Raw genomic sequence first — 14,927 nt, forward strand, 5'->3', positions numbered from 1 at the left:
AGGGGCGGGCCGGAGCGGGGTAGTGGCGGCCGGGGAGACGGGGACACCCCCGGGCGGCCGCTGTGGAAGGGACTGCGGCCCCCCCGGAAGGCTCGGGCGGGGCTCAGGCCCTCCGCAGGGGTGCAGGCAGGAGACCGGCGGTAGGTGTGGGTGCAGGCACATCCCGAGCGGTGCTGCCGCCCGCAGCCCGCTGCAGAACCGAGGAGCAGAAGAGCGGTGCAGCCCTCCGAAGGCACGCTGCCTTGTGTGTTTCGAGGCGCAGGACGCTCCATTGGCAGCCCAAGCGCTAACCCCTGCCTCCCGGCGAGTCACTTATCTCGGCGGCAGCCCCAGCCGCCGGGAGGGCGCGCCGGGACCGCGGGGCGTCGCGCAGCGCAGCCCCGGCCCCGCGCGGGGCTGGGGGGCCTTTCCCCCTCGCAAGGAGGGACAGGAGCGACAGCCAAAATTCGCCTTTTCCTCCTGCGTGGCCCTCGGAGACGACAGACCTTCACCGGCCCGAAGGTCCTGCCCTGGGCGGGAGTGGGTTCTCAGCAATGCCCCTGCGCGCAGGTTGCTCTCCCGCGGGGTCACCCCCACCCCGGCGGAACCCTGCGCCTCTCCCCGCGGAGTGGCCGCGCTTCCCACCTACGCGTTAGCCTCCAGGCGGTAAAAGGCGAACGGAAAGGCCCCCGTGTGGCCCTGACCTTATGGGGTTTCAGCGCCAATTAAAGACCCCCCCGAGTCGGAGACTCGGCCTCCGGACTCTCCACTCCCCCCCCTCCCGCCAGTAAGAGCCACTCAGACAACTTACACGTTAGACCACCGGGCAGAAATGACACCCTTTCTCCCTCCCGCCCCCCGAAGCGTCGTACCAAGCCTCTGATCCTGCATGAAAACACAAGGGTTACTGACCACACAGTTTAAGGTAGATTTCATATTTATTTAAATATTTATCAAGTACTCAAAAATGTATTACACTTGAGCATACAAAATGAATCCAGTTTCTAATCAGGATGATTGAAATCCTTGTATTAGGCTTTTAACCTTTTTTTTTAATGTTCTCTGTACTGTCGAAATGGTTTGTCTCTATAGCTGAGCTTGCTCAGGGTGGGCTGAGATGGTGAGGAGGGAGGAAAAAGAAGGTTATGTTAAGAAAACATTAGGTTTTGGAGTAACTGTCATGCAAACCAACTTGTCTTTGTCAGACTAAAGATCTCTGTATATTCCAGTTGTTAAGGGTTTTTTAAAGCGAGCCTTTGCCTTGGGCTGCTCGGCAGTGCTAGGGAGCACTTGGATTGGAGCAAAAAAAACCCCTTTCCTATGTTTTTTTTTTTCCTTCTCCTTCTTTCTACTTTTCCCCAAGAAATCGCCCACGTTTCTAGCTTTCACCACCCTCTCCCCCGCAAATTAAAAAAGGAAGAAAAGAGGGAGTGAAGAGAGGGAAGTCGACAGAAAATAAGGAACACCATTCGTGCAATTTCACAGCAATATCCCCTAAATTTATTCCTCCTGCAGCATTTTTCAATCGTTTTGACAGCAGACACTGATAAATAATGGTCATACTTGACTTGTTAAGCAAAAAGCGTCCCTTTTATCAGGGGCTTATACTTAAAGTACAGGTCACTTCAACAATCTCAACAACGAGGCTTTGGTATACAGCACTTTCTTTTTATTATTTTTAAAAAATAATAGAACTCAGCAAAAACTGAGCCCCCAGTTCTTTAGATGTCTTAACGTTATGTCAGATCATGCCTAGAGTAATATTACTTTTAAGGGCAAGGGATGGGGGGAACAAGAGAGTTTCTAACGTTATCGATTGAAAGCTAAGGCATCCAACTAGCCCTGATATAGTTGTTGAAACAGAAATTTACAAGCTGGTCGTTAATACTTGCAATAAAATATCACACTCCTTTTATTCACTAATGACCTGCTTTGCATGCAATATTTTATTTCAGGTATTTTAGCTGCTAACTTGTAAATATTTAAAAGAGGGAACTTTGTTCATTATTTAATATTAATATTATTATTATTTTCTCTATTCCAAACGCTTATTTAGTGAAATAGTCCTGAAGATATAATAATTCTACATATGGCGCTTTTATTTCACATAATATTTAAGGAAAAAAAAAAAAAGACAAAAACCACATAGAATTAGACATATAATTCAAAGACCACGGTACAACCTTTTCTTTTTTTTCTTTTTTTTTCTTTTTTTTTTTTCTTTTACTTCAGCAAACAAAAAATAGTCAAATGACATGAAAAGTGGCAAGTCTTCCGATAATAAATAATAAATTATTTTATAATTTTGCAATGCAAGAGCAAACAAAAAGGTTTTTTTTTCTTTTTCCTTTTACTTTTTTTTTTTACTTTTTTTTCTGTTTTGAGAGAGAGAGAGAGACAGAGAGACAGAGAGAGAAAGAGAGAAAAACAGTCGTTTTAACCGATTACTATACACATCTCTGGGGGAGGGGAGGGTTCTTGGACGGACACATTTCAAACACAATCCCGAGACGCTTTGTGGCAAAATAGAGGTATACCTTGTTGCAATGCTTTTATAAATTGGTTTTTAAAGAGGAATTCAAAAACCTATTTTTAATCGCTTCAGACTTGATAGAGGGTGGATCTCAACCAAACAAAACCAAAACCCCGCTACAGTACATGCTAGAAGAGACCCAGGAAACAACCCCTTGTTAAGAGTCAACTAAAAACAACATTGCAAACCAATGCAGCTCCACCTTCCTGCAATGAATCTTTCAACAATGCAGGGCTAAATCGTCTCTTTCCTGATGATGGAAAACCTACTGGAGCTTCTTTTGGCAAGGCAATCACCGATATAGAAACAGCACCATTCGGATTGGGAGGACTGGATAGAAAGTCCCTCTACCTTGGTTTCTCCCTAAGATGTGCAGTCAAATGAAAAGATTTTTTTTTTCTCACTGTTTTTTGAGATCCACGAGTACAAATCCTTCACGTTTTGAAAACGTCTTTTTGATCCTCCTCTGATCATTGAATAGCACGGTTTTTTGTTTGTTTGTTTGTTTTTTTGTGTTTTTTTTTGTTTTTGTTTTTGTTTTTTGTATTTATTCTAGTAAGATCCCATGATTGTCTTCACAGTGTTGCTACCATATTACCTTGTCTTTTCAAACATGACTCCGTTCATTTCATGGAGCGGTTCCTTGCTAGGTTCATTACAGGGTTGTTAAATACTTTTTCCCCCTAAGTTTCGGAGTCCCAACGCGATCACTTTCCCACTCTCTCCAACAGGACTGAGGGTAAGGGCAGAAACAACAACAACAGAAATCTGAATGAATGTTCCTCATGCCTCAATAGGACTGGCTACCATGCTGTTGGGGGTATCTGGCAGCTGAGAGGACATTGATGCTACTTCACTTCCAGTAGAATTGGAACCGGGTCCTCCTTCTGAAAAATTAACCTGCCAAAAAAAAAAAAAAAAGAAAAAAAAGAAGAAAAATAAGAAAAAGAAGTGTTGTTACAATTGTAACAATCAAAGAAAAGTAGCAGGCAAAGGCAAAGAAGAACACAAAAATAAATACACAGGCATGCAGCTGAACGGCCTGATATATCTCCACGGGAGGCTGTGTTACTGTTTGTTGCTTTGTTTAGCTTCCCCATTGACTTCACAGGAATCTTCTCCAGGTCTTTTGCCAAATCACCGCAAAAAAAAGCAGGTTAAAAAAAAACTTTAAAAAAAGGACTGAAAAATCAAGCAAATAAACAAATAAACTTATTAATGAGGCCTTTTTCCTTGTCTTGCAAAAGCGTCAATCCCAACAGGATCTTCTAGTCAATTATGTAAGAGTGCATGTGGGTTTTTGACACGAAACTGCAAGGTTACTTTTTTCCCCTTTTGTGCACATTCTAAAATAAACCTGGAAGGAGCATCCAGGAGCAGAAGGCATTTGAAACAAGCCATCCTCTTTCATTTGTGATTTGAAGTGGGTGCTATCTCTTTTTAACGAGAGTCAGTTTGATAAAAAAGGTCACACTTCTCCATCCTAATGTGCCCCGCGGCTCCCGTTAGTTCAGGAGCAGCGTTGGGAAAAGGCATGATTTGAAGGGTGGAGCTTTGCTAATCCAAAAGCATTTCTTTGGCACCTATTTAGCTGGTCGATCCTGTGATTAAGGCCCTTTCCAGATTACAGACGTGCCTTGATCGGTCCATGAACTGCCTGTTCCACCCACAATTCTTTATTTTAACTCTTTTCAGTATCAGACTTTATGTCCAATATATATCAATATTCACCTATCTAATGATCTATCTACCTATATGCATGTGTGGATTTGGGCTATCCATCTTCCATTCTGCCTTTTTTTTTTTTTTTTTTTTAGAACTACTCCATATAAAAACTCTCTGCATCAAAGGTTTTTAAAGTCTCCTATTCTGTTAAGGCACAATAAGTAAGGCAGCCGAAGGAGATCAATTTTTCTTATGTCTGCTTGACAGCTTGATTAAAGCAGGAAAACCGGTGGTTGCTCTAGAGGTAAGATGATGCAAACAGCCCTGCTGTGTGCTACAGCTTCCCGACGAGCACGGTGTGCGAGGGGAGGGAAGCACGCTGCAGCCTGCCACTGGGCAAAAGAAAAGCGATCCTGCAAGAGAGCGTGATACTAAACTGAAAAGGTCTGAAAACAATTCTAGGTATGTCTACAAACCTTCATTTCATGTCGAAAAATGCCCAACAGATCAAAAAAATGTCTATATGTTAATTTTTCAACATTAAGTATTATTCTGAATCACTGAAAAACCATACACAACGTACCTTATTATTTTAAAGATCTGGTTTTAACACACTTAGGCCAGGAAATTGAGTTAAGGCTGAACTTCTGTCCTTAATTCACCTTGTTGGGCCTAAGTATTGTAGATGATATGGTCCCATATGAGCTGCCAAATGACGTAGGCATAAGGAAGTGAGTTAAGAACAGAATTTATTCTAAAAGGTCTGTTTTCTTTTGGCTTAAGGCAGCTTATTGTATTGTTGGAATTTGTCACGTGAATACGTACTAACAATTCCCTTTCCAAAGCACAACATCTAATGCAAACTATATATATGTAGATATTTGTGTGTGTATATGTATATATAGATATATAAAGTTATATCCAGAGATACATGCTTAAAACAAGGACTTCAAAAATTTAATTAAGCTGTTCGTGTTTGTGTGACAGAATGAGGGCACAGGCTGATATTACAATCATGTATTTAAAATCCACCCTATCACATAAAGGCAAAATTGGGCTGAAGAGGGGAGGGGCAAATTTTAGAAACTGCTTTCACAAATGTACATACAATTAAGTGACACGTGAAGAGTGTTTAGTTCTCTGGATAGAGATGCTTTCAGTTTTCAGCAGTGTGCAGGCTGATTTAGTCTCAGACCTGGATCGGGCCTTACCCAGCTCCCACTCAACTCGGCGAGAGCTCTGCTATGCACTAAGGTACATTTTGCACCAAGCCCTATTAAGTCAATTCAGTTCGCCGCATTTACAGAGTACGATCATGCCCACCTTGCAATTTCAGGAAAACCTGGCAAGTCTGGATTGCTCATCTCTCTGAGGGCATCCGGCACGTTTAGAGAATCCCCCATTGCTCTGCCCCGGGTACAGCCTGGCCTGCTCCGGCTGGGAACCGACACTTACTAGTTGCTGAAAAGCAGGTTGGTCTATGTCACTCTGCAATGCGAAGTCACTCAGTACTTTCCAGGGCGGCTGGTAACTCTGCACCTCCACCGGGTTCGCCTGCAAACCACCGTCATGTCTCTCCGGACTAGCAGCCACCATCGGAGTTCCTGTCATCCCTTGGATATTCTGTAAACAGCCCAGCAAAAGATGTTAATGAGCTTGGTTAACTTTATTGTATATAAGCGCTGAGTCAATAAACTGCTTTCTATCTTATCTATACAGTCGCTTGTATTTGCTTTGTTAATCTGCTGTGAATGTCTTACTCTATTCTACTCTAGGTCAGCCTATTTCTACCCGCTGCATTTATCACGGTGGAAGTTTACTTTCTTTCCCTTTAATCCTCCTATTTCTCTCAAGGCATACCCCCTCCGCCCCAATCTTTCTTAAACTCGAACACTCTGTATCTTGGCTGCCGATGCACAGCTCGGCACAAGAAACGGTTAATCATGCTGCCTTCCTATGTCGCATCCAGGCTGGTTTTGTTCTGCGTGACCTTAACTGGATCGTATATCCACTGCATGGCAAACCTGGGGGGCGTCAGTGCTGCGCTCTTTCCAAAAAAAAAAAAAAAGGAAACCCCAGCCCTTCCAGTATGCCCTGTGGTGCAGGCACTGTGTACAAAATAACTCCAAGCCTCGACGAATAGATTGTTCAGGCGAGTTAATAACATCGTGTTTTATTGCATTCCAACACGGTAAAATGAAACTCCTTAAATTCCACTTAACTAGGCAGCCTTACGAATTAATAGTCATTCTTAGGTCAGTCAATGTACAGAGGGAGAATAACAGACTCTTCTTCAACTGGACTAGCAACAACAGGGGAAAAAAAAAAAAAAAAAGTTGGCTTAAAATGGAGACAGCCAATTTGCTCTGCTGAACCCAACGCTTTCCGCTTGTTTGCATCACACATGCATATGCCCGCAGACAAAAACTCAATATATTTCTGCGCAACAACTACATATATTTTAAGTAACCTGTAAACACGATGGTAATTCAAAAAACTTCGCATTGCATTTGTCTTTTTTTTACAGTAAGTGCACCGCAAACACACACGTACACATTGTAGTATATAAAGTGCTAAGAAAATACATCAAATTTCCCTTCTACTCATGGGTTTTACTTCTGGGTTTATTCCTGTGTAAAACCATTGAAGAGGACGAAAGCGTCATTTTCCCCTCAATGAGCCCTTTGCATTTGCAATATAAATATTACACAAGGCTGGGCTTATTACATGCCATAAGCTCTGCAGGTCACTGCAGAGAAGTTAGTCTAATCCACTGCGTATCCTTAGCCCCACAAAAAGACATGTGTTCGCTTGAGCAGCCTGTATCGGCTTCTCGCTGTGGTCTGTTTTAATAGTACTGACAGCAGAAACAAGCGGATAATAGTTAAGCGGTGTAATTTTCTTTGTTTAAGGGAGCTCCCAAAAAATCAAAAGCATCAAACCGACCGGAGAGGCTGGCCGGGCTGGACATAGCCCAGGCATTTCTCCTTGGGAAGGAAGGCAGCGCACGGTCAGAGGCTGAAGCCACTTACAGTTTTGTCATTGGGTTGCTGCTGCTGAAGTTGCTTCATCATAATGCTCCTTTTTTTGTCCTTGCACCGCTTGTTTTGAAACCAAACCCTGATGACCCTCGGGCTGAGGCCAGTCATTTCTACCAGTTGCTCTTTCATGAGGGCGTCAGGTCTGGGGTTGGCAGCGTAGCAGGTCCTCAAGGTGTGAAGCTGTTTTTCATTAAGGACAGTCCGGACTCGGGTGGTCTTCTCGGGCTGCTTGTGGACGTGGGGTCGCAGAGCTGGCTGTCTGGCAGAGATAGGTTCTGCTGTAAGGGAAGGGGAAGGGAGGAACAGGATCCCCATGAGTAGGAAGCAGGGGGTCTGCGGAGGCTATGAATCTAAGCTGGTGGGACGGGGGGAGGCGGGGGGGTGGTGGTGGTGATGAACCCGCTTTCAAAGGCCATTCAAGGAGTCAGTCCTATCGGAACTCCTGCAGCCTGCTCTGCTTTATGCGCTAGTGGAGTGACAGGACTGACATTTCTGACTCCACAGATAATTAATTTGCAAAAACAAACCACCCCCCTAAACCCTTTAATGACAGAAGCTTGAACCTGTATGAGACTTGACAGAGGAGGGCGGGTTCCCTTAGGTGTGCGTGCTCTAGGAAAGGTGGGGGAGGGTTTTATGTATTTCTTTCCTGACAAACCACCAAAACAGATTTTTGGCCCGAAAATTGGTGAAAGAATACTCTTAAATTAATCATAATTCGGGTCTGCTTCTTGTATACTGAATCTAGTTCCGTTTAGCCAGAGGCCGCGATGACGTGCAACAGCTCCCGGCAGTTTGATGCTTCCAAATCAAAGCAAAACGAGCCAACTCCGCTGCACCGCGACCGTGGAGGAAAATCTTGTGAGAGCCCCGTATCCCAGAGCTCGGAAGACGGGGGTGTGTCTTAGAAAGTGGAGGTGCTAGGTGAATTTATATCGACTTTTGACGAATACTTAAAAAATATAAATGTTTCGCCAGTTCTTTAAAAGGGCAACAAGCATAGCAACTCATGGAAACTGCCGAGAAATGCAAACCTACGGGTAGCGTCACATCAAGAGCTAAAAGTATTAATGTGATTCTGCTATTGTGTAATTGTAATTCTGTGTATTGTGCAGCTGTAGCTATCTAGATGTAATTTGACGCAGTCAAGGGAAAAATACAAACACTAGGTGGTTTTTTTTTTTTCGCTAAAACTCTGGTTAGCTGATATTCAGAGGTGCTTGCTTTTGTACAGTCGGGTTCCGACTTTACTGATGATAACAATAAATCAGCAAATGTGATGAAGACAATACGAAGGCTTCAAATATTAGCAGTATTGTACCTGCCGACACAATACGCCTTTCGGAGATACGCACAAACGCACTATAGGGAGCACGCACAATCTCTCTAAAATTCTGCGATGATGAGCTACGGGATTATTTCTCCCTATATATAGATATGTCACCTGAAAGCAGCTCAGAAGCGGGAAACGAGCCCGTTTCAACATAGCTGTGTTTGTAAATAACCTTTCGAGTTACAGTTACTCGCACAGCAATAACGCCGGCCAACCTTGTATTGCCCATCCTAGTTTGCCTCAGAGACGTGCCCCTTCCTAAGCTAAGCATCTCTGAGTATCTGGTGTACCAGTCGAGAACTAAAAGTGTAAGTAAAGTTGTAAGGTGGGGCGACTCTGAAGTTACAATGCTGAGTTTTAAGATTAAATTCTCATCAAATCACATCAAACGTTTCAAGAAGGCAGAGTCACTTTAAAAGGCAATTACCGAAGATTAGCTTGTTGACAGTTTTAAATTACAGCCTAAGTGCTCGCCTGTAGTTATGAAGTCTATCTCTTTTCGGACCCCGCTTCCACCTTGTGCTTAGAACAGCTTTTCCACACGCTCCGGCGGCAGAGGGGTCTGCGCTGTGACGCAGACCTGCTCCCTGCAGCGGCTTGTCCCTCTCCGACTTGGGCTCCCGGCTGCCCCGGGCTCGCGGGGGGACGACTCGGGCACCCGGTGCACGGTCGGAGCAGGAGGGGCACAGGCTGGCGGGAGTGCGGCGCCCTGCGCAGGTGTCTCCGCCTCACGCGTACCGCGTACGCGGGCGTTCCTCGCAGCAACCGGACCCGCGGCAGCCCCGGGCGCGGGGCGCGCCGCCGCCGCCGCCGCCTCTCCGCGGGCGCGCACGCTCAGGGCCGCCTTTCCGCGGGGGTGCGGGACCCGCTGCAAGCGGCGGGGCCCTCCGCCAGGCGCCGGGCCGGGCGGCGCCAAACCCCGCGGGCTTCCGCGGCGCCGGGTGCGGGCGGTACCTGCCATCTGCAGCGGCCGGGCGGGGTGCAGGGGGCTGAGGGGGTCCCCGGCGCCCAGGCTGGCCCGCTCCACCACGTCGTGGTCCGCCCGGCAGAAGAGACCGTCCTCCCGCAGCGCGAATTCATCGCCGGGGATGAGCTGGCGGCTGCAGGCCACGCAGCGGAAACACTCGATGTGGTACACCTTGGCGCGGGCGCGCATCACGAAGTCATTCTTGCTGAAGCCGATGCTGCACTTGGCGCACTTGATGCCGTATAACCTGAGCAGGGCCCAGCCCGGAAAGAAGGAGAAGGGAGGGAAGGAGAGAGAGCGCGGGAGGGGGAAGGCAGGGCAGGGAAGGGGCGGGTGGGGTGGGAGGGGGGGGCGGAAGAAAGGAAGGGAAAAAAGAAAGAGAGAGGTTTTCACTCCCGCTCGTGGGCAGCCCCATGGCCCCGCGTAGACGCGCCACACGCAGTCCACTAGTTAAACAAGCCTTGAAAATACAGAAGCCAGAAGAGGAAAGGAACAAAACGGATTCGTTTGCTGCCGGTGCCCTGATCCACACGCCGTAAAAGTCGGTGGGGACCCGGACACACCGGTGGGGCAAGGAGAGGAAGGGGGAAGGGGCGGCGGAGGTGGAAGGAGAAACAGGGGGAGAAACAAAAAAAGACCCCCTTCCTTCCCGAGGAGATGCCGAGCTCTCCCTCCTGCCCCAGCGCCTGGGCTGCGGCAGGCGAGGGGCCGTCCCTGCCTTCTCCTTCCCTCGTCACGGCGAGGGACCTGACCTAGCCTGGTCCGGGGCTGAACAGGACCGCCCGGGTACACCGGGGAAAGGCGAGGCTGGCGAAGCTGCCGTCCACTCCCCACGCACAAACGTGCCAGCCTCGCCAAATGGTGTTATTTTTGCGAGGAACCCACTCTGCCACTTAATGCGTGCCCAGGCTACCGGCAACTTAGCCTCTGGGACGCGGCAGGGGTGGCTCTGCCAGCGGCCGGGGCTCTTCCTCTTATCCCCTCTTTCCAGGTTAATCTTATACAACAACATGGGCATACACACCCCACCCCCCCTTATATATATACACGCTCACATATACAGTGGTGTAACTCCCCTCCCCCGCCCCCTACTAAAAGGCATTTTGGGCGCTCTGGCTCTGCAGCCCGCCCCTGCGTCAGCCTCCCTGCCCCGTCTCCCCTCCTGCTGACGCTCCCGCCTTGAGCCGGGGCTCAGGCCCCCCGGCAGCACTGAAAGGGCAACTTCTCGCTGACAGCCCCACAGGCAAATAATGGGTTTCTGGGGTTACATGCTGGAGTGGGTGGCGGGTTCCTCGTCTCCCGTGGAGGAGAGGGGGACAGTTCACCCATCCGTAGATGAACATGAAAAAATGCTCCAACCCGGGTATCTAAAACTGCACAGTCTCTCGGCTCCCACCGAGTGCTCCTTAGCCAGCCTCCCTGGTATTAAGTAAAATTAACCACTTTCCACAAATGTACGGATACACGCACATAGGCACGCACACCACCCACAGAACTGTGAAAGCTGTTCCTAAAACTGAGCTAATATTCATCCCTACACATCTCCTCACCAGTACACTTCCTTAGAGATACGGTCTTTGATGTATGCTTGTGGGTAGAGATGTTTATTTACACACATCTTTAGCTGCTATGTCTATTGAGGTGTACTAATCCTATATTCAGGGCTACATATTTTCTAATTATAAGGTTTTGAGAAGAAAAAAACCCAAACAAACAGCTAAACGGCAAAAGGACAGAGAGATCGCAAAGTGTACGCATTAATAGGTACAAAAGTTGGGGGGATTGCCCACATGTCTGACAATTATAGATGGGCTCACGGTCTAATTCGAAGTCGACTTGCACATAACGTACATCTTACTTTTCAAATTGTAGGAAATGAAATGTATTCCGTATTAACTTAAAAGAGCTGCCATATTTTTTTTCGTTTAAATTTCGCCCGCTGAGTTCTAGCAGGAGGTAAGTGAGTACACCTCAGTCCAAACGTTTTCCTTTCATTTGAAATTAGTGAAAGGACAACATTTAAAAGCACGGCTGCAAAGTGCGTTTAAAAGTAAAGAAAGAAAAAAAAAGTGGGCTGTTTTTCGCCATGGTAAAACTTTCAGAATAATCTCACAACACGGCTTGAAGGAATGATTCTTATGAATTGGGCACTGGAGAAGGAAAGACTTTATTTCAATTCAGAATTACAAAGAAACTAGAAAAGATATCTTAGGTGGCTAGGTGGGTACTTGCTCCCAAAACTTTCTGTAGAAAAAATACTGTCCGTACGTCAGTGTCATATACAAAGTTCTGGTTTGGCAAACCCAGTAGACGACACTGAAACGGATCAGCATGACCCAGGAGCACAAATAATGAACACACTCGAAATTCCTGCTTTGGTTTCTCTATAGTGTCAAGATTGGCAACTCTCACATTTTATCAGTTACCAGATTTTAATGTGAGGAAGGAAGCGGTTCCATTATCTAAATATACCCAATTGTTCGCGAACAGATGATGGGCAATTTGATCTGCTCTGTCTAATTCATCAGTGCAGATAAGATAAGAAAGAAAAGGCAGTCAGATATCACCAAAGGGGTTAATATTTAAAAAGATTAAATGTCAGTTATTTTAGCGAAGAAACACTTCGGTCTAGGTTTTAACCTTCCTATAAAAGCATCCTTCATTCTGAAGAAAACTTCGGTTTTGTTTTTCTTTTGCCTTTTTGTTTTTGATAGGCCTAGTTTAAATAGTTTTTTCCGCCCCGTGTATTTATTTTTACGGCATACATGCTTGAAGTGCCTTTTTTATGAATGCCTTTGCAAAAACACAGAGAGATGCGTTTCTCAGGTTGTGTTAAAAAAGCGATCGGTTCCGAGTTGGTCGTTATATCTACACTATTGAAAATATTCTCGACTACCTACGATATCCCTCTGTGTTAGAATCACAAGATGCATTGCCAAAGTCCTCGGGAGGGTCCCACACAGTCGCTTGCTGTCCCCAAATGTGGTTTTGTTTATGCAAAAATTTGCGTTTGAACCTGTGGAATAAAAAACTTGACAACTCTAACTTTTTTCCTCGCCTATCTATCTATGGGGAAATCACTTAAAAGCATACCAATTGTCTTTTCACGCTCTTTTTCGCAATATTTCCTGTTCCTGCCTTTGTCAGATTTATAAAGTTAAAAAAAAAAAAAAAGAAATCTCACCGAAGAATTAAACAAAAGTAAATGGCGTACCTGATATAATCTCTTTTACAGTAGGTTTTGCCATCCCTAACAAAGCACGTACAGGTCTCGTCCAAATACTGATTACACTCTGCACACTTCAAACACGCCGCATGCCATTCCAAATCCGGAGAAACCCTCAGAATATATTGATCGTGAATTTGATTGCCGCAACCAACACATAGGGAAATCAGGCGTTTTTCTGAAATGAAAATAAATACATGATTGACTAACCGTTTACTCTCCTACAGAGATAAACACACTTTTAGTGTCGTTCCCTTATAGGGCGTACTCTGGGAGTGTTTGGGTTTTTTTTTTAAAAGAGTATTACACTTTGGGATGGTAATTGAAGTGTGCCATCAAAACCTTGCCTCGTTTAGAAAGGAGGCAGAACATACGTTAAAATGCAGATGTGAAGAGTCTTCGGGGTGAAGGTCCTCATTTCGCAAGCCTTGCACGGAATCAAAACTCCAAACTCCCTCGTTGTTTTATTTTTATTTTATTGTTTGCTTGTTTGGTTTCCTTTCCTTACGGGATAGCGCCTATATGTTTGATTTCATTTTTTAAGAGACTCTGACTGATGAACGCGTGGCTGGTGCGCTTCCCATTCAGCCCTTTGCTATAGAAGACGGGACTCCAGGCTGCTAGCAAGAACAAGCATCATTACGGTTGTCACTTGCTCTCTTTTGCAAGACTAATGCTAATTCCCCTAGAGGGACTAGGTGCTGGATAGTCAGACAGATTCACCGCAGTCTAGCACGAGGAGAATTTAAGGCTCCGTGGTTGGAGATCCCATTAAAATCCCGTCTGCTCCCCAAACTTTAAAAGAGAGCAGGACCCAAGGCTATTAACATACAAGGCTACGAAGTTAAAACACAGCAAGCATGCAGGCATGGCAACAAAGGCACCTTCTCTACCATTCAAATGAAGTTCAGCTCTTTAGCAGTTCGCCTGCCTGAGACGATTACAATAGACAGCACATTTATTCCAACAACGGTAAAAATTCCGCCTTACTTTTTGGTGGGTCTCCCATGTCTCCCATATCTGTAAGAGGGTGTAATGTCCACAGTGAAATGGTGTACGGTTTCGTTTTAAGACCCCAAAGTAGGTTTGAGAGCTGTCGCTAAAAATAAAAATAAAAAAAAAAAAAGTAGAAGTAGTAATAACAAAAGAAAAAAAAAAGAGACTCGAAATGAAAAAAAAAAAAAGAAAAAGAAAAACAAAACACCACCGGCGTGGGAGATACTGTCAGGGCTGCGGAGAGAGAAGGGGGCGCGCGGTGAGGCGCGGTGCGGGGCGCGGTGCGGCGCCGGGGACGCGGCGGGTCCGGCCGCGCGGTGCGGGAGCGATGCGGTGCGGGAGCGGTGCGGTGCGGTGCGGTAACGGCGCGGCGCGGCGCGGTGCGGTGCGGTGCGGCGGCGCGGCGGTGCCGGACTGGGCGCTGGCGGCTCGGGCACTCGCCTCGCCCTTATCTCTTACTCAAACTTCTCTACTCCAACTCAGCCCGCTCGCCATTGGCCTGACGTCATGCGCGGGGACGTCACGCCTGCGCGGCGCCCATTGGCTGCGGGCAGCGAGGCGCAGCTGTTCTGATTATCATATTTCAGCGTCTGGCGGCACGGCGGCCCCGGCTCGGGCTCTCGGAGGCAACTTTTCCTCGCTCCTCATTTGTATTTCCCTTTATACTTGCTTCTTGTCGCTCTCCTCCATCCCCGCCGCTTATCTCCCGTCACACCTTTCATTTTCCTTCCCGGCCCCGCTCGGGCTCCTCCACCCCTTCCCCCTCTCGAGCTTGCCGTGCCATATTTACCGTTTCCATATATATATATATATTTATTAGATTTTTTTTGGGGGGTAGTGGTGCTAACCCAACTGTTTCCTTTCCTAGCGTTTATCTCTTCTAAGCGGGAGCCACTGCCGGTTTGCCCAGGCGAAGCTGCCCTCAGCGGGGAGGGAAGGGCAGGCTGGCTGGGCATGGCCCCAGCCGCGAGGTGGGACTGTTCATGTTTTTCCTCCAGGCTCCTTCTCTCTTAAAATCGTGGATAAAAGCTTCATGTATTTCTCTTACACACAAGATCGAAGAAGGTACAAATATTTACCTTAAATCATCTCTCAACACTCCCTCCATTCTATTTATGTTTTCCAATCCCTTCTAGATCTTTTTCTTTTCTTTCTTTTTTTTTTTTTTTTTTTTCCCTTCCCCAGTC

At 46.6% G+C, this 14,927-nt stretch overlaps 1 protein-coding gene across 1 annotated transcript; it reads right to left on the reverse strand.

Annotated features, from left to right (window-relative positions):
- Nucleotides 1-1,769: 1,769 nt before the first annotated feature.
- ISL1 (ISL LIM homeobox 1) lies at nucleotides 1,770-14,576 on the reverse strand. The gene is made up of 6 exons (XM_075136803.1): nucleotides 13,735-14,576; nucleotides 12,733-12,922; nucleotides 9,506-9,765; nucleotides 7,210-7,496; nucleotides 5,633-5,800; nucleotides 1,770-3,412 (listed from the first exon to the last, which is right to left on the reverse strand). The coding sequence occupies exons 1-6, from the start codon at nucleotides 13,760-13,762 to the stop codon at nucleotides 3,296-3,298; spliced, it is 1,050 nt and encodes a 349-aa protein (XP_074992904.1). The 5' UTR covers nucleotides 13,763-14,576; the 3' UTR covers nucleotides 1,770-3,295.
- Nucleotides 14,577-14,927: the final 351 nt, after the last annotated feature.

The sequence above is a fragment of the Calonectris borealis genome, chromosome Z (genome assembly GCF_964195595.1).
Source record: "Calonectris borealis chromosome Z, bCalBor7.hap1.2, whole genome shotgun sequence".
Classification (NCBI taxonomy): Eukaryota; Metazoa; Chordata; class Aves; order Procellariiformes; family Procellariidae; genus Calonectris; species Calonectris borealis.